Genomic DNA, 18,668 nt, shown 5'->3' with positions numbered 1-18,668 from the left:
GCTCTTACCTGTATCCGGGATAGTGAGCCTTCCTCCCAAGCAGCCAAATGTGCCAGTGGCACTGTTCCCATGCTCCCGGGGCAGGGTGAGGAGATGCTGAGAGCCCATGGCCTTGTTCCTTATGTTCATAAAGTGATTGTCCCTGGCAATGTCCCCTGGGTAGGTGCCCGTGGGCACTGCCCCAAGCAGGTCTGCCCCGTCATTCAGCCTGGGGGAGGAGGATGCTGTGGAGGAGTTGTACACTTTGATCTTTAGGTTTGGGAGTGGGTCAAGCAGGGGGGAGTTGGTCATTGGGATCTTGTCAGAGGAGTCCTGCAGGGCATACATCGGGCCACGATATACACCGGCATTGGCTGTTAGGTCAGGCTGCATGGAAGGGTGCAACAACTGGGGATTGTCTGCAAGAAGAACAAAGATGAAAAAGGCAAAAACTTCAGTAACTTGTGAATTTAAACATAAATCAAAAGAGACCTACATGGAAACCTAGCCTTAGTGAAACAATGGGCTCAGGATGTGTAAGACATGTCCCTGGGAGAAGCAGGTTATAAAGCAAGAGACTGGAGCATGGACTTTGAACACATCTGTCTCCCTTTTATCAATTACTTGAAAGGAAACTGCCTGGACTGAGAATCAGGATCAAAACTCCCTTAAGAATGAAGGAGAAGCTGCATCATAGTGTATGTATAGAAAGTTTAACAAGAATCTGAAAGTAGTTTGACTCTCCTGTAACTCTCACAAAGGAGTTGGTACTTCATTTCGTGCTGAATAGCTGAAATGCTTTGTGTTTTTTATACTTTCTACCAGTTCTCTTTCCTTATTATTTGTATTCCTGTTGTGCCTAGAGGCCCCAATCAAGATCAAGGCCTTACTGTGCTAGGTACTGTATAAACATGAAGTCATTATCTTCCTTGATTTGTTTCCTTATTTTTAAGCTCAAAAATAAAATGACCTGTGAGCAGAGCTGGGTGAAGATTGGTAATTCCATTTTGCAGAGGATTTCAATACTTTGAAATTTGTTTTTTCCCCCCAATTCAGAATTAAACCCCCAAATTTCAAAGTCCTCCATGAAAAGGCAAGTGCTGGGGTCCGGACACAGAGACAGAACTGGTGGGGCTGCCCCAGAACCATTGACCCAGGAAGCCCTGGCGTCTCTGACTCTGGGGGGCAGTCCATCTTGCTGGCTGCCCTGGGGCTGCAGGTGGGGCTGGTGAGCTGGAAAGAAATCAGGCAGGTTTCAAAGACTACCTGGTTTCTGGAGGAACTTCATAGAAATGAAGTGTTCCATGGAGATGGTTCTGATTTTGACAAATCAGCACATTCCAATGAAAAACTGTTTTGTCAGAATTTTTCCAACCAGCTCGACCTGTGAACTCGCCTGTTACTTCAGTTCTCAGCCTATGGGAACATGGAGACTTGACCCACCCTCTGTCTCCATTGAGAATTAATAGGCAGGAATCAAATGGAATCTGATCGGTCAGGTCAGTGTGCAGGGCAGACAGAAATCCCTCTCCCATGGGTACTGTCGTATTTATGGATAAATAGGTGAATGGAAGAAGAAAATGCTTCCAACAGCTCAGAGCCAACGGACCTACTGCCTATTTAAGATAGAAATTCTGATTTGATTTTTTATTTTAAACAAGTTTTGGGGGCAATTTAATGCCAATGAAAGGTGCTAGATCAGGGGTGGGCAAACTACGGCCCGGGAGCCACATCCGGCCCTTCAGATGTATTAATCTGGCCCTCGAGCTCCCACCAGGGAGCAAGGTCCGGGGCTTGCCCCGCTCCAGCGCTCCAGTTGGGGGCTTGCTCCACTCCGTGCGTGCCGTGGCTCTGCACAGCTCCTGGAAGCAGCAGCATGTCCCTCCGGCTCCTACATGTAGGGGCAACCAGGGGGCTCCGCACACTGCCCCCACCCCAAGTGCCGCCCCCGCAGCTCCCCTTGGAACCACGTCCAAAGGGAGCTGCAGGGGCAGCACCTGCGCCACCTGGCTGTGCCTCCACGTAGGAGCTGGAGGGGGACATGCCGCATGCTTCTGGGAGCTGCTTGAGGTAAGCGCCGCCTGGAGCCTGCACCCCGACCCCCCTCTGGCGCCCCAACCCCCTACCCCAGCCCTGATCCCCCTCCAGTTCTCCGAACCCCTTGGTCCCAGCCCAAAGCACCTTCCTGCATCCTCAACCCCTCATCTCCAGTCCTACCTCAGAGCCCGTATCCCCAGCCGGAGCCCTCACCCCCTGCACCCCAACACCCTGCCCCAGTCCAGAGCCCCCTTCCACACCCTGAACTCCTCATTTCTGGCCACACCCCAGAGCCCACACCCCCAGCCGGAGCCCTCATCCCCTCCCGCACTCCAACCCCTAATTTCGTGAGCATTCATGGCCCACCATACAATTTCCATACCCAGATGTGGCCCTCGGGCCAAAAAGTTTGACCACCCCTGTGCTGGATTGATAAGCATGAAGCCTGAAGTCCTCTGTTTGCCCACAGAGCCGGTACAGTGCAGGAAGTGGAAATGCAAGCTTCCCTGCAATGCCCTGTAGGGTAATTTGGTCTCTGGAAGTCACTGCAGAGAAAGTGCCAATTCATTTCAGTTGCAGTGGTGGCTTTGGTGAAGCAGGCAGTTGAACCTCTTTTGTTTTCTGAAGAACACACACAAAACAAACTTCTGTATGCAAAGGGTTCTGGCATCATGGATTCTTTAGTACTGGAGCACTGACTGTGGTTCTCACACACAGGAAGGCAATGGAAAGATGAGGAGAACTTGAATTCACCTCTCCCAGTTGGATAATAAATGAACTCCTCTCAATGTGGCCTATTCTTCCCCTGAGTCTGAGCCCCTTTATTTTGGTTTCACCTTCCTCCCTCAGCCTCCTTCCTCTGGGGGAGCAAAGATACTGCTGGACATGATATGAAGGAGCAGGCCAACTGATTTCTTCTTACTGTGCCTGGAGGTCTTGAAGTTGACTGGGTGAAAGCCTCCAGTCAGGGCAGCTGAGGAGTCTGTGATGTCAGTGTCAAAATCCCGGCAGCTGCGCCGGTACACAACCACTCCGATGGCCATCAGGATGACGATGAAAACAAAGATGGCCACAACCAGGCCGGCATACAGGGCCACATCCCCCGTGGTTTCCAACACTAGGAGAGAGAAATGAGAAAAGGGAAACTAAGGAAACAGGGGCTTTGCACGAATCTGCCATCAGAACTGTGCCACCCACAGTTGGATCCCTGCATGATCAACCCACTGTCTTGGCACAAAAAACACCACAAATTCTAGGATTAACCCAAGCTTTTGGCAAATGCTGGGTGGGGGAGGCTGGGCTAGCACAACAAGTTAACAAATGGGTTCAAAGTGTAGTCCAAAAGTGAGAGCAACATGTTGGATATGCATATCTGTATCTCCAAAATCAAGAGTCACAGAGTGTGTGTGTGTGTGTGTGTGTTAGACACAGAGACACACCCACACCCAGCATGACTCTTGATCTTTAGGCTCCCCAGTCCAGGGAGAAGGAAGAAATCTGCCTTGAAAGAAGATACACATGTAAATGGAAAAGATGATGACAATGAGCTAATAGGATAGTGCATGGAGAGATGCCATAAAGCGATCACTGGGCATTCTTCCGTCTGCTCCCATCTCAAACCAGTAGATGTGTCAACTCAGAGAAGGAAAGTACCAACTGCTCCGGAATGGCTGCTCTGGAGATTTGGTCAGCTGCTGCTACAGGGACACCTAAGCCAATATGTGTCACATTAGCCTGGGAATGTACAATGTTAGGATTGAGGAAGCTTGAACCAGGCCCATGAATCTCTGCCTCTGTCACTGACTGCTGTTAAAATCCCTGACTCCCTTCCTTTCATTCTTCAATAGCAAATTAACCCCTATTTTATCCAGGGTATTTGCTCCCTTGATTTCAAATGAGCTCTGATGACACCACTCTGCCAAGGGAAGGAATTCTAACTCCTCAAGGATCCTGCAGCATCAGTGTCTTGCCTCCAGCATATTTTAGTGTCAAAGACAGACTCTGCACCCACCATTGACTGGTGTCAAGTGCGTGGAGTCAGGCCATATTAGAGAATCAGATGCTGCTGTTTCTGAGACATACACATGTGTCTTAGTTGAACATTGCCTCCAGGAAAATTACTCCAGATACATCAAACAGCTTGGCCTGAACACTCATGCTCTCTATTTTACCCCCTCTTTTCTTTTCTCCTTTCCTGATTTCCAGGTGCTCTCAGATGATGTTTAGTTTAGCTTCAGCGTTTCTAACCTGTACAGGGCCAGTGCCAGGTATATGGATCAGAACCAAGGCTAGTTTGTTATGATTATTTTTATTTCGTGTGTGTGTGTGTCCTTTGCAGGGGTAGGAGTATCACAGAAACATTCCAATTTGATGGTAAGGGAATAGCTGGAAACTTACACTCACAAAGAACCTGAAAGGCCCATTTCCCAACTGAAAAATGTTAATAGGACACAGTATTTCAGAGCTATTGTGTACTCCAAAATTCTTCTAAACTGTGGGAAGAATCCAATTTTTAAAGTGTTCTTCTTTACATGTGTTAAATTCACTGTCTTCAAGAACTGTTGATCAATGTTTTATGTTCTGCACCTTTAGAAGGCAGTGTTGCCAAAGCTCATGATTTCATCATTGGTCTCATTATAATTATTGTTTTCCTTAAAGCCCCAGCTCCTGGAGTCAAGTGGATATGTGATGATTTCATCCTTCATTTTTAAAGAAAAATTAAGTTTCTAGCACTTGTGGCTACGGAAAAAGCTACAAAATGTGACCCAGTGCACCCTAAAGGCTCAGAAAGCAGAAAGCAAATAAAAAGAACACCAAATCTATTATTTTTACAGATCTTATGATTTTAAAGCCAGTATCATGATTTTTAGTGAGCCTGACTCGTGATTTTTGAACATTTGTGATTGGCAATACTGAGAAGGAGCACACACTATCAAACCTTATAACGCTGACATGACTGGGGATGTAGTGGCACAAGAGGGAAGTAAATAAAACAGCCACATTAGTTTCTGTTCTACTGAAATCCCGGGAGAGAAAAACCATTGGTCAAATGGAAAAGGACAAAACTGGCAAGGAAAGAAGTTTGCAATGTTGTTGTTGTCGTGTTGGCCCCAAGGATATGAAACAGACAAGGTAGGTGAGGGAATATATTTTATTGGACCAACTTCTGTTGGTGGCGGGTAAAGCTTTTGAGCTACACAGAGCTCTTCCTCGGGAAAGAAGTGTTATTTCCTAAGTTGCTCTGGGTGCATTAACAACAACAGGGCTAGGAAACGAACAAACTGCTGGCACTGGTTTTAATTCAGGGCAGGGGAATCTAGGCACTTGTTCTGAAGCAAAAAACAAACCAAAAATTCCAACTTTTTTTATATGTATACAAACAAATTCTGTTCTCATTCATTTTGGAATAACTTCATGGACTTCGGTTACTTTGGATATATTCTGTTGTAACTAAGAATAAAGTTTAGCCCATGTAAATCGAGAAACTGATGCCTAGAATATAAGTTAAATTTAGGTCTCTCAAGCTTGATGGAGTAACTGTCCCTTTAACATCTGCTAACCCTTTCTGGTGTATTTCAGCTCTCTCCTCCCCTGCTCACTAGAGCAACTACATAGAGAAGCTCTTGGAGATGGAGCTTTCTAGTTCCAGGCTGACACCAGAGGTGCCAATGACCAAACAAAAGAAAAAACAAAGTAATGTATCACAATGAAATAAAGTGGCTATGAAATGAGGACTTACAGTGACTTTTGGGTTCGGTTAGAACTCTTTTATCTGTTAGGAAAAACAAAGTTAAAAACAAAAGGTGAAAATGATGATGGTGATGATGCTAATGGAAGGAAACAAACACAGTCATCAGCCCCAGCACACCAAGGAGAAGGGTCCCATGAGACATAAAAACCAGTGAATAGTTTAGAGAGAACAAGGAGCCTTAGGCTCTTTGGAGCTCTGTGAAGCCATGCAGAAGCCTTGCCCATGTGGTAGTTTTAGAAAGTAGGCTTGTGACCACTCTCCCACCCTGCAAGCCTGGCTGGCCTTGCTGCCCATCCAAAGGGGCCTAAGCTGCACAACCAGAATGGCAAATTTTGATCTACATTTCCAATAGGCTGCAGGAGACTGAGAGCACAATGACCTCTTCCCATTAAATCGTTTACTTCAAAAGGACGAGTGGGGAGACAGCTTCCCAAGCCGCTCCACCCACTGCTCACCTGAGGTTTTAGGGGAGCAGAATCTGCTTCTCTTCTGCCCAGCTTCCTGCTCTGACAATGAAATTCACTCACCTCCCAAGGGGTTCAACAGACATAAAACCCCAGGCACTTCAGGCCCCAGTGACAAAGTGGTGCCCAGTTCTCAGGGCCAGCCTCTGCCTCTTTTAGGTGTGGTGGAGCGTGAGAGGGGTCCCCCTAGGCTCAGCCCAGACCTGAGAAAGCCACACTGAATTTCAGTGCTATTTTAATGAGTCCAGTGCAGCAGGGAGAACCATTCATTCTGTTAAAACCAGTGGTTACCACCCATTGGTTGGTCTTTTAGTTGGCACTCCCTTGTGATGGACTGAGAGATGAGTGTCCCCGTTCTCTACCCATCTCCTCACTTACCATACCCCTAGCACAGTTATGCCACCTCTCCTTCTCTCTCCATTCCTCCTCTTCTCTCTCATCTCTGTTCTCTCTCTCATCCCACTTTCTCCCTCTTTGTTTGCTTTCTGCTCTAATTCTTCTGCTTGTTCCCTTGGGTTGTTTTTTACTCCCAGTGTACCCCTTCATCTCACTCATCAGATGGCTACACGTTCCTGGCAGCGCAGAGGAGCCTCCATGTGAACTTTCAGGGCTTCACTGAGTACTGTGTGTGCAGAAGAGAGAAGCTTGGTTGCCAGGCTACTGTCTGAGCCTGTACACGTGAGCTTGTCTCATGGAATCTGCATTAGAGACCACCAAAGGAGCGTGTGGGAGGGGGGAGCAACTTGCAGGACATTTGCAATGGGGAGGATTTGGGTTCTTGAAACCTCTCCCGCCCCACACACCCTCCTGCTTCGCTTCTCTTCTTCCCTCCTCTCCCACACTGGGCTTGTGCCCACCCCCCAGGCTGGAAATCAGTGGTTGAAACATAAAAGCATTGTCCTGTTACATGTTAGGCTTTGTCAACATTATCCTGTGTCTGGTTTGCTGATTATCAAAGCTATTAGCCTTATGCAATAATAGCTTTCTCCCTCCTGGCCCATCCTCCCATTTAACTCCAGCTTGGACTGAAGCCTTGAGTTACAAGATGGGCCAGCACAACAGTTTCAGCGGCTGTGGACGGCGATGGCCACTAGCAAGCTGACCCTGTGTCAGGAGAAAGGGCTTTGTTCAGACCCAAGGTTGGCAAATAATCGGACAGATTTACATGGGAACCCACAGATATTTTTCCTTCATGTCTGGACTGTCCAAGTCTGATCCAGGATGGAAGCCCCTTTGTAAGGTCACTCCTTTGGTTTTGGTCTAAAGCATGACGTCCCCAGCATGGGAACAATTATTTGTCGCCGTTGATATAAAACAACCCTCCACACTCCTTTCCACACCCTGCAGGTTCGCTGCTGCAGGAAGCCCCTGTCTCAATACTCCACTATTTTCTTTTTCTCTGTGAGGCGCTTTCCGCCTGCTAAGTGTTAACAGCTAGCACCAGGTTGGCACCACACGTAGCTTGATTCTGCCTGCGAGCTGGACCCGACCTCTGCTGTCACGATGCCTTAATTTTCCCAGCCATGAGCTTCTACCAGGCCCAGAAGGCACTGGCTTGCAAGATGTTTCTTTGAAACCACTTCTGTGGTTCAACCCGCCCCCCTCCTCCTTGCTCATTGCCAACATGGATCGACACGGTGAGTTTATTTAAGATGACATGAAGGCAGTCATACAGCGAGGAAGGGGTTGTGCACTCCTAACTCATTCTTTACAGCAGATTACAGCACAGGGGGCATTCAGAGTTATGCTAAGCAAACGAGCTGCAAGGCACCAGGGCAGATATTGCTATAGAACAAGCAGGTGGCAGCACTGGCACTATTGCTGGCTGTTAAGCAGACTAAGAAGGACACTTTTATACTCTCTAAAGCAGGTTTCTCTTGTAGCACCGCCCCATGTTTGTAACTGGGACCATTCCATGGCTGCTGGTCAGGAGTGACACTAAGGAATGAGGTGAGTCCAAGGAATTCCAAATTCAGGTCCAGGAAGTCCACCTGGATTGCCCCATGAAATGTATCACACTCATTTCCACTCAGACCAAGAATAGGGTTGGTATTTCAGAATATTTACTAGATCTATTTAGATCCCAAATGGGGAACAGGAAACATCCAAGCCCTTCTCCACTTCATCTGAATTCTAGAGGAGAAGGTTTAAAGCAGAGACGTTTTAAAGACTTCAAATTTTTGGCTTTACGCCAGGCCCTGGGACATAGACTTTATAACAATTGATTTAAAGAAAAAAACAAAACAATAATTAAAATCTTTTCTCACTGGGGATTTAGGTCATAAATTAAATGAGTTTGCTGGGTCTCATCAGGACACAAACATTGCACAGAGCCTGATCCAGTACTGAGCACATGCAACTTCAATGAAGTCTGAAGAGAGATGTGTGTGCTCAGCACTCTGCACTTTGTGGGACTGGATCAGCGTTGGGAGTGGGTGACAATTTCTGCTAGAGCAAGAGGCAGGTTCAGGATGGGAACACCCAGGAGGTCTGCCACGACTTGTCACGTCAGTGAAGTACAGTGATCAGAGGCGAAACAAGCCTCTCGTCACTGCTGAATGGTCCCCTTTTCTGTGGCACTAAATGGAACTTTCCTCCTGTGGGAAGTCAAGCTGTATATTCAACCCTTCCCAGGCCTGGGGGTGACAGGCAGCACTCAGTCTGCTCAGGAGAGGCCTGTGTTTAAACACTTGTACCTCAAGAAGTGGTGTGTGAGCGTGCAGAGTGGAAAAATACACAGAGGAGTCACTAAGGAAATTTAGGACTACAACTACCCCTGAAGAGGCATATTTAAAAGAAGTGGTTGGCCCTCTGTTCCCCACCCTTCATCCCTCCTACCACAGTTTCCTTTCCTCTGGCAACATACATGGAACACACATGCTTTTTTAAAGGTTAATGGACTTGGTAGTGATGGAAATTGATCATGCATGGGCCAGGAACCTGCTGTGCACATTCACTCTCTTTGGTGCAGCCAGTGACCTCCACTCTGCCATGGCAAGGTCACCAGGGATGACAAACATTTTGCTTTCTTTTAGCAGCTCATTCCTAGGTCCTTCCATAGCAGGGAGCACACCGCCAAGTGTTCTCAATGATAATGCGTACCATGAGGTTTAGGGTGTCAGCTAGATTTGAAGCCAGGTGCCACAGAAAGAGGCTGGTGCTTCACCCAGTGACCCATGCAGTCAACTTCCATCAACCTTTTGGAGCAGTAATCAATTGCCTACCCTAAAAACGTCTAACCTTCAGGTTTACAAGTAGTGTAGCAAGGCTCCGACTGGGCTAGGGGGCTGTGCCAGAATTCTATGCTAGCATTGCCAACAGGTGGGGAGTCCAGTAATGGTGCTTAAGAATATATCCCACATCCACCTAAATGAGTATGAATAACCTTTATTTCCTACAGTTAAAGGGCTTTGTGCATCTTGCTGTCACTACCTCTCCAAGTCAGCTGTGTGCTGTACATCACTGCAATCAGAATCCATTCCAGATCAGCTTGGATATCCACTCTGGAATTTTCCTGTGATTGTCCGATGTAAAAAGCTTATGAAGTCGGCAATACTGTCAGACAGGCTGACAGCAACCCTGGTCTATAATGTCACTTGCAGTAAGAGGAGCTCTAAAGTGGGTTTGGGTTTCTGGGACCACCTGGAATGAGCCGTGGGGGCAATCCCTGGGAAGAGATGATCTTGAGCTGGAGTTCTGTGCCCACCCGGAATGGAAGACCAGGTAAAGTGCCTGCTGCCTAGACCAGTGGTTCTCAAACTTTTCTACTGGTGACCCCTTTCACATAACAAGCCTCTGAGTGCAACCCCTCTTATAAATTAAAAACACTTTGTTGTATATTTAACACCATTATAAATGCTGGAGGGAAAGTGGAGTTTGGGGTGGAGGTTGACAGCTAAAGGCTCCCCCCCCCCATGTAATAACCTCGTGACCCCCAGTTTGAGAACTCCTGGCCTAGACAAAAGCAGAACAAACCCTTCAGCTTGCAATGCCTTCCTTTTTAATAAAACCCTCTTAGCATGGTTTTTTTTTCTGGTTGTTCCTTTCCTCCCTCTCCCTCCCTCCTATGCTGTCCCCACACTGGCTCACTCACTTTGCATGCACAGTCCATCGGTGCAGTTTTTGGAGTCCAGCAACACTCCGCTGCAGTCCTTGCCTCCGTTTTTCGGGGATGGGGCAGTGCATTCCCGGCTCCTCCAGTGGGTGCACTCCGTGCTGCAGGCTGACCACTTGCTCCACTCTGTCCAGGCTCCATCTACTGCGTTCAGGAGAGAGAGAGAGAACAATTCACTGAAGGCTTAGAGGAAGGAGCAGAGAGATTTGAATCAGTATTGTATATACAGCAGTCACTTGGCTTCTCTAATCCTAACAGATAACAATCAAAAGAAACCTTAGGATGAGGCAGCTGCTGCACAACCTCTGAATTGGAAGGTTAAGCCATTACAGAAATGCAGATCTGAATTGGCTTTAGCAGCCCAAAGAGCTGAGAACTGGAAGGTCATCTCACTGGTGGCTTGTTCTCTAAATGACAGGGCAGGCAAAGAAGGGCTTCAGCAGATCATTTGGGAGAAGGGCGATCTAGAAAAAGAGACAGCTCCACCAGCCTAGGTACTTGAGGGAGGTCTTATGGAGGTCCATTGTATGTCAAGCCCAGTCCTGCAGTGGCCTGGGGAATGTAAGGTGCATGGCTGCTCTCTCGTCTAGGACCTTCAGTTTTCACAGTCCACAATGAGAGTTTTCAACAGGGAAAAGTCACTTCATACTAGTTGGAAGGAGGCTGCTCTGAGACACACGCCCCCTGACCTCCTGCAGATCCCCCTCCACAACACACACCATCTCCACAAGCCCCTGGGCAGTGCTAGAGATAGTGCTGAACTGGACAATCCAAAGAGGGGAGCACACACCCATGATTACAGCTGGCCTCAGGCTCTTGCATGAATTGCCCTTACCTGGGCACATCGTGGTACAGGCGATTTTTTGGAAGGGTTGCCCCTCACAGGAGGAGCCGCCATTGAGAGGTGCTGGGTTGGTGCAGGTCCGGGTGCGCTTCTGCCAGCCACGGCCACAGCGGTTGTTGCATTGAGACCATTCTGACCAGGTGGACCAGCCACCATTCACTGTGTACAGAAAAGGAAACAGGAACAAACATGCTGCTTAAAAACTCAGAGCCTAGGAGTAACATCATAGTCGTGTCCCAGCACCAGTCCAGCCACTTTTGTCCTCTCCCTCTCTGGCAGTCACTACAGCCAACAGGGAAAGCTACTGCTGGAGTGAACACTACAGTTTCATGGACCCACTTGGAGGGGTCACTAAACAAGGTGAGGGCTGTACCTACTCTTTTCCAGCTCCCTAGACTGATCCACACCAGCCAATCACCAGGCTCCTTTAATCTGACACATCCCCATTCACAACACTCCAACAAATAAACATGTGCCTTCAAGTGACCACCTCCCAGCTCCAGCTGCTTGAAAAACCCTGAACATTTTTGAAATGTTCCTGGTTTCTCACCTCACTGGAGCTGCACTGATTTACCCCAGCTCTGCTGGCCTAGGAGTTTTAACTTCACAAATATTTTTGACTTGGAGAGCTTTTCAGTGGGACAGAGCAGAAAACGGCCACTATTTTGCTCCAGAAATTGAATAGACACACATTGCTTGGACTTTTATCCTTTCATTTTAGTTCACTGTGGTTCGCACCCTCTGAGTTTTGCTTTGGGTTTCTCATATGTGAAACTCAAAGCAAAGCTCAGCCAAATCCAGCATTTCATCTGGTTTCCTTGCAAAACTTGTCTAGGTTTGCTCAAACGATGCAGCCCAGCTTCACTTGAAGCACCATGTATATATTTCAGTGAACCAGCCAGGTTTGTATCAAAACTAGCAACCGGGCAAGGCTTTCTCCCCCCCCCTAGTTTCAGGTTTGCTTTCAAAAGCCTAAGAATAAACTTTAGTACTGGTATAAGCTGATGGAGAGTCTCCTTCAGCTCAAGATGTCTGCGTTTCTGATGCTGAATGGCATGAGTTCTACGCCTCACATCAGGCATGTGCATTAGCTGATAACTCTGGTACTTCTACAGATAAAGCCACAGATAATCATATTAGGTTCCCCTGGGCTTGTGGACACACACTATGGCTAATCCCTGCTTTCCTAAGAACAAAGGGTCAGTACCATAGACGATGACAGTGGCTGTGGTGCTCCGGCGCTTAGCCACAATATTCTTGGCCACGCAGGTATAGTTGGCGGTGTCTGAAAGCCTGGCCTGCTTGATTATGAGGTTATGATCTATGGTTATCAGGAAGTTGGTGTCTCGGGTAGTGTCAATAACATCCTCATTCCTCAGCCACTCCACCTAGAAAGGCAGAAAAAAAGGGGAGAAAGAAAGGAAGGAAAGGAAAGACAGAGAAGAGTAAAAGAGTTGACAGGGTTGGTAAAGTTATTAAAAGAAAACAGAGGAAGGAGAAAAAAAGAGAAAGAGAACCAGAGGCAATTAGATATCATCATGAGAAAGCAAGATTACAGAGTTAAACATCGAGCGCCCATTGTCACTACCAGAAATCGCCTGGCTAAATCTCTGAGAACACCACTCAAAATCCATCATTGCACACCCAGGAAAAGAAATGATAAATAGCTAGGTGAGTGAGTGAGAAGGTGGCCTCAACCATCCTGCTCGTTGCACAGGATGAGAGAAGGGGAAGGTGTACTAACAGGTGGCCAAAGAGATGTGAAGCACGCTGGCTCTTTCCTGAGCTACTGTGCTCTCCTAGCACACAATGAATGCTGGTCAGTGGGTGCAGGGATGAAGAGGCAATTAACATGGGATGTGGCTAATGGGAGTGGGGGCAAGGCTAGGAAAGAAATCCGAACGCCATATGGTCCCCACCACAATGCTGGCTTACAAATGGTGTAAGCGGGGTGTAAACCAAATCAGGGACCAGTTGCTTTAATTATACAGGAAGAACCCTGCACTGGGGTGGTAAGGAAAACTACAGAGTAGAAGGTAATTTGATTGACACACAGAAGGAGACGAGCAGGAATAAGACTCAAAGAGAGGGGGAAATGAGCTCTGAAGTTGAAGCTAGACAAATTCAGACTGGAAATAAGATCTACATTGTTAACAGTGAGGGTAACTGGATCCATTTACCAAGGGTCATGGTGGATTCTCCATCGCTGACCATCTTTACATCAAGATTGGATGTTTGCTTAAAAGATCTAATCTAGGAGTTATTTTGAGGAAGTTCTATGGCCTGTGCTATACAGGAGGTCAGACCAGATGATGATCACAATGATCCCTTCTGCCCTTGGAATCTATGAATCAGAACTAGGAGTGAGCAACGTATAGCCCTATGAGGCGTGATGTCATCATGCAGCTCCTCGGTGAGTCCATTGCTGGGACTGTGCGTTCATGGTGGTCACACTCTGAGCATGAGTTGGCACATCTCCCTGTACTCAGATGTCCTGCCAATCAGTAGAGGGGAGGTGCTCTGTGAGATGCAGCAATCAGGTCCTGCTAAGCACAGGTGCCTTTGCTTGCTTTGCCCAGTTGTTGCCTTAGCTTTGTTTGCTTTAGCATTTGCAGCGCCATGTCTAGGCAGCCAGCCCTCTAGATGGCTCTTCCCCCCACTGTCGGAGTTTGGGGTAATATATCCTCCTTCGGTGGGGACAACTGAGTGCACACCACATATCCCACTCGGGTTGTAGTGTTGCTGATTTGTTTCTGCTGTGCACTAGTGCAGGCTACTTGGGAGGGGTATGTGCAAATTGTGTGTGACGGAATGTGTGCATGTGTGTGTGTGTCTTTCTCTGAGAGAATTAGTATATGTAGGAGAGAGCTCAGAGAGTGTTAGTTATTAACTGTTTGTATTACAGTAGCACCTAGAGGCTGTAACAAGAAATTGGAACTCCACTGTGCCAGGCACTGTACAAACACATAGTGAGAGTCTGGTCCCTGCCCTGAAGATCTTACAATTTAAGTTGACAAAACAGCGCTGGAGGGAAAAGGTAGGCACAGAGAGATAAAGTGACATGCCCATGGCCATACATCAGGTCACTGGCACAGTGATGAAGCCAGGAACCAGGAATAGAACCCAAGTTCCCCAAGTCCCAGTCCAGTGCTCTCCCCACTGAAGAACACTGCCTCTCTAATGTGTGTACGTATTTCTGCATCTGTCAGTGTGCAGGGGCTTGTTAAAGTACATGCGGGTGTGAAAGAGAAAGAAAAAAATAAAGATTTAAAATAACCTTTTAGGTGTCGCTTATTTACACATTATCAAAAAAGTTGCAACGGTCAACAAATTCCATACAAGAATGAGGCTTGCGTTGCCTGGAGATATGCTGACAGCATGAGGCATGTGAGTTTTGTTTACCAATCAAAACCAAAAACGGGGGTTTTGTTTACCAATCAAGAACTGTTCTCATCTCCCCTACAAGCTGGGCTGGCACTAGCCTGGTTTGTCCATCTAATTGCTTTTTCTATGAGAGATGACAGGTCAGAAACTAATCTCACACAGAGCACACTCACGGTGATGCTAATGGTACTACACTGAATTACTGGAGCAAGGAGGAAAGGTGACTGGCCTTGGGGAAAGGCCCTGCTTTGCTAGGAGAGTCCATGAACTTTTCTTTCCAGGCCTCACTCACTCATTTTTACCCATAGCATTTAAACAAATCATTCTGTGCTTTCTTTTCTTCCAGATCACTCCTGCAAGGGGTTAATGGCAGATGAGCATGTACAGGAGGGAGGCATGGGCTGAACAGGTGTTGAGATTAAGTGTGTTATTAGATGTCAGAATAACAGATCCACTGCCCAAAATAAACAGTTTTGCTGAATAATGGAAGCTGACGGCCTACATGAGGCCATCCATCATGGCCCCAATCCATCTGCAAAGATGTGCCCAATCTATTTCATATGCTCTCTCCCTCGCTCCTCGCTGGAACTTAACTGGCACACTGCTGAGGTGTTAGCAAGGTGTTGCAAGGGACAATGGGGAAGATGCGAGCGCTGTGGGCTGACCGGAGTTTGGGGGAGGCCGCATCCCCAAAGGTGGCTTGGAAATAGCTTGTGCTGTTTTATTAATGGATCACGATAGTGAATGTAGGAAGCTGGCTAGCAATTATTCACCTTCATGATCAGGCCTCATTGAAGCCACAGCTGTGTCCAGCTGAGGGAGGCAGGGAGGGCAGGTGGGAGGGGTTGGTTACCAGTAAATTCCCATAGCCTCTGATTAAAGATAAACAAAAACCACAGCAGGAAAAGGGGCAGGGCAGTAAAATCTATAACAGAAAGCTGCGTCTGCTAAAACTGGCAAAATACAAGCTATGCCAGGAGTCTTGTAAAAGCTATTCCAGCATCTGCCTCCAGCAGGTGGAAAGATATTTCCAGCAGTTACAGGTGCTCTCAGAAACAAGCCAGCAGCTCCCGCAAATCTAAGAGGGTGGAGTCTCTCCAGACTAACACCACCAGGACAGCCATAAACAGAGACTGCAGCTGAGAGAGGAAATGTGCTTAGCATTCCTTCCTTCCCACTGGACTGCAGGAGTGTTTTCATGAGTCAGCCTGAATAGTGGTGGGGCTGGCAGCTGGGAACTGAAATGGTGTCGCTCCTGCTGGGGCAAGGAAGTCGGTTTTATTGGGCCAGTCTAGCCCATTACATCCCTGGGGGGCTACAGCCAACCGAGGGCAGGCAGCGTTCCCTAGGGTTTTCTGCCAGGGGAGGGCAGCTCTAGTCATCTGTGGAGGGATGCCTAAGAGCCACACCACCACAGGCTGTGGTAAATCAGCACATCCCTCTGCTGATCTGACCATGCCCCATCCCCTGCCAGTGCTGCCCATTTTGGGGATGCTGCTGCTCGACTGAAGGCCCCCAGTGGACTGGAGATGGTGCAGCCTCCCCTGTAGTAATCCCTCGCTAGGAAGAGGGTTTTGTGCTGCTGAGGGTTGTCTGCCAGGGTCAGTGTCAATGGAAAATCTGGTCTATTTGGACAAAGATGCTGGGGGGAAATAGCTGTTCTAAAATGTATGAGCACTCAGGTGAGTAGAGTTGTTCTTGTGGGAGTAAAATACATCCCCAGCATGCTGGCACCTTCTACCTGGTGTGGCCCCTCAGGCCAGCTCTGCTGTTGGGAGGTGTGAGAGAGAGAGCATGGCTTACCTCTGCTGTTGGCACCCCCTCCGGGGGGCGGCACTGCAGTAACACCTCATGTTCCAGTGGAACCTCTTTCCCTAGAGGCTCCTGGTCAAAGTTCTTCCTCAGGTCTGGGAAAGAAAAATGAGCCCCAAGTGTTATCAGCCAGTGACAGGAATGGAGCAACCCACAAAACCTTGGGGGTACCATATATGGACAGAGGAGCCTGCAGCGAGATAAAATCTATCAGGAGTTTACTGTAACATAGCCTGCTGACCAGCCACCTCAGAATTCCCAGGGATTTCCTGTCTACCACCTCCACCCTTCTTTCCTGGTAACACTACTACCTGCCCCACCCACCCAGCTGGGCTCTTTGCACCTCAGTTTATCCTTGCCAATGTAAGAACTGTTGTTTCTTCTAGATGGAATCATATTCCAGCAGAAAGAGGCCAAGTCTGCCAAAGGATGTCTCAGAACAAGGGCTGACATCCACTTGCCCATGGATAAAACATGATTTTGAGTGCTCTCCCATTCCTGAAATGGGATTCACTCTCCTTCCCTTAAATGAACTGTTCAGAGCAGGCGGAAGGGGGGGGCGTTCTGGTCCGCTATTGCCAGAGTGGCATGTTCCTGCCGAGAAACTTCACATTCTTTCATCAAAATCAATCAAAAATGAAGAAGTCTTGTGTTTCTGAAAGGGGACCACTGAAGTACGGGCTTGCTGCTTTGCTGCACTAGTGAACAGAGGGACTGAGCATCTGGCAGTGCATGTTGGAGCAGCTTAATTCACAGGGGTGATGTACCATTATGATCTGGAATTCATGCTGTCTAGTAGGTAGCACTGTGCATTTCAAGGAAATCCATGGGCCAGATTCTCAAAAGAGCTCAGCCCCCAAAAGCTCCATCTGAGGCACCTAAATGAGACACAACATTTTCAGAAGGGCTCTGCTTCCACTTAGGTCCCTAAATGAAGTGGTCAGATTTTCAAAAGAGCCCATCTCCCAGTAACTTCCAGGATCTCGGCACTTTTGAAAATCTGGCACTGTGCCTTTGTCAGACGTAAATTGCAATTATTTTATTCTAAGTGAATTATACATAAATATTGTATGTGTTAACATTTGGAATTACAGAATATGCAGTGACATAGTAGGTCAGATAGGATCTAATATGAAAGTGGTCATATATTACAGTGCTATTCTGCCATCATTACATTAAGCAGCACCTTACTTCAGGAATAATCCCACTGAAGTCACTGGCACCAGTTGCATAGTAAGAAACCACTCATTGTGAATACAAGGACAGCAGAACTGGGCCTAATGTATATAGAACACATATGTCCTTACTCATGATCACATGGGATGTTAAAAGAAAGAGGACAAGCAGTCCAATACACCACCATGTGAAGGCATGCTGTACATTCGTGGCCTACGCTTAGCAGGGGAAAAGGAGCAACTGATATTAGTCCTTCCCTTCCTCACTAGATGGCGCTGCAATCCATAGGAATTGCTTCCAACAAGCATTGCTCCAACTCGAGCTAAGTGTGATTGGTCACCAACTTTTTTTGTGATCCCCACATCCCCCCCCCCCTCCCCCCCGCCGCACACACACACTTTTATGGGGTGTGTGACAAGCGCAGGCTGACTGCCACAGGGCTACTTCGGGAAACTCAGAAGTCCATTAGCAAATGTCACCGAGCTGGGAACCATTTTGGAAAGGAGACAAGAGAAGGCTTTTCATGTAGCCTCAAAGCAGGCAAGTTAAAAAAAAAAGTGCTGTGTGTTCCTAAGAAACAGACAGCTTTTTTTCCTAGCTGTGGCCTTACTGTCAACTGAGAGCAGGAAGCATCACTTTGTGTCAAAACTGCCTTGAAGGCTGAGAACACTTCAGTTGCTGCAGCAGGGGAAAAGCAACTGCTACAGATAAAACAGCATAACAGTTTCCACCCTAAATAGCCCTGCTTTCAGTCCCTCCGAGTCTTCTGGAGGGAAGGCGGCACTGCAGGTGCACACACAGCTAACGCAGCTGCCTCGTGGAAAGGTACAAAGGGGATACTGTACCCTTTGTAAGGTGTGCAAGAGGGAGGCCCACTAAGACTGGTCTAAACTTAAATCTTAGGTCGACATCTCTATGGCACTCAGCGGGTGAGATATCCACATCCTTGAGTGGCACAGTTAGGCTGACCTAACCCGTAGCGTAGCTAGGTCAGTGGAAGAATTCTTCCCCCAACCTAGCTACCAGCGTGCTAAAAGGTGGTGTGCCTATAGCGACAGAAAACCCCTTCCATCGGTGTAGGCTGCATCTACATTATGGGGCTATGCT

At 47.7% G+C, this 18,668-nt stretch overlaps 1 protein-coding gene across 1 annotated transcript in view; it reads right to left on the bottom strand.

Annotated features, from left to right (window-relative positions):
• Nucleotides 1-18,668, bottom strand: part of UNC5B (unc-5 netrin receptor B) — a 154,105-nt gene that overhangs the window by 10,683 nt on the left and 124,754 nt on the right. Inside the window, exons 4-10 of the mRNA XM_065407776.1 lie at nt 16,377-16,480; nt 12,397-12,577; nt 11,181-11,348; nt 10,325-10,489; nt 5,756-5,788; nt 2,939-3,133; nt 9-398 (exon numbers count right to left, since the gene is read on the bottom strand). Coding sequence (XP_065263848.1) covers nt 9-398; nt 2,939-3,133; nt 5,756-5,788; nt 10,325-10,489; nt 11,181-11,348; nt 12,397-12,577; nt 16,377-16,480 — 1,236 coding nt within the window. The remainder of the gene's footprint in view (nt 1-8; nt 399-2,938; nt 3,134-5,755; nt 5,789-10,324; nt 10,490-11,180; nt 11,349-12,396; nt 12,578-16,376; nt 16,481-18,668) is intronic.

This window comes from Emys orbicularis, chromosome 7, assembly GCF_028017835.1.
Source record: "Emys orbicularis isolate rEmyOrb1 chromosome 7, rEmyOrb1.hap1, whole genome shotgun sequence".
Classification (NCBI taxonomy): domain Eukaryota; kingdom Metazoa; phylum Chordata; order Testudines; family Emydidae; genus Emys; species Emys orbicularis.
Note: the sequence above shows the minus strand (reverse complement) of the source record. Positions and strands in the feature narration are given on the sequence as shown.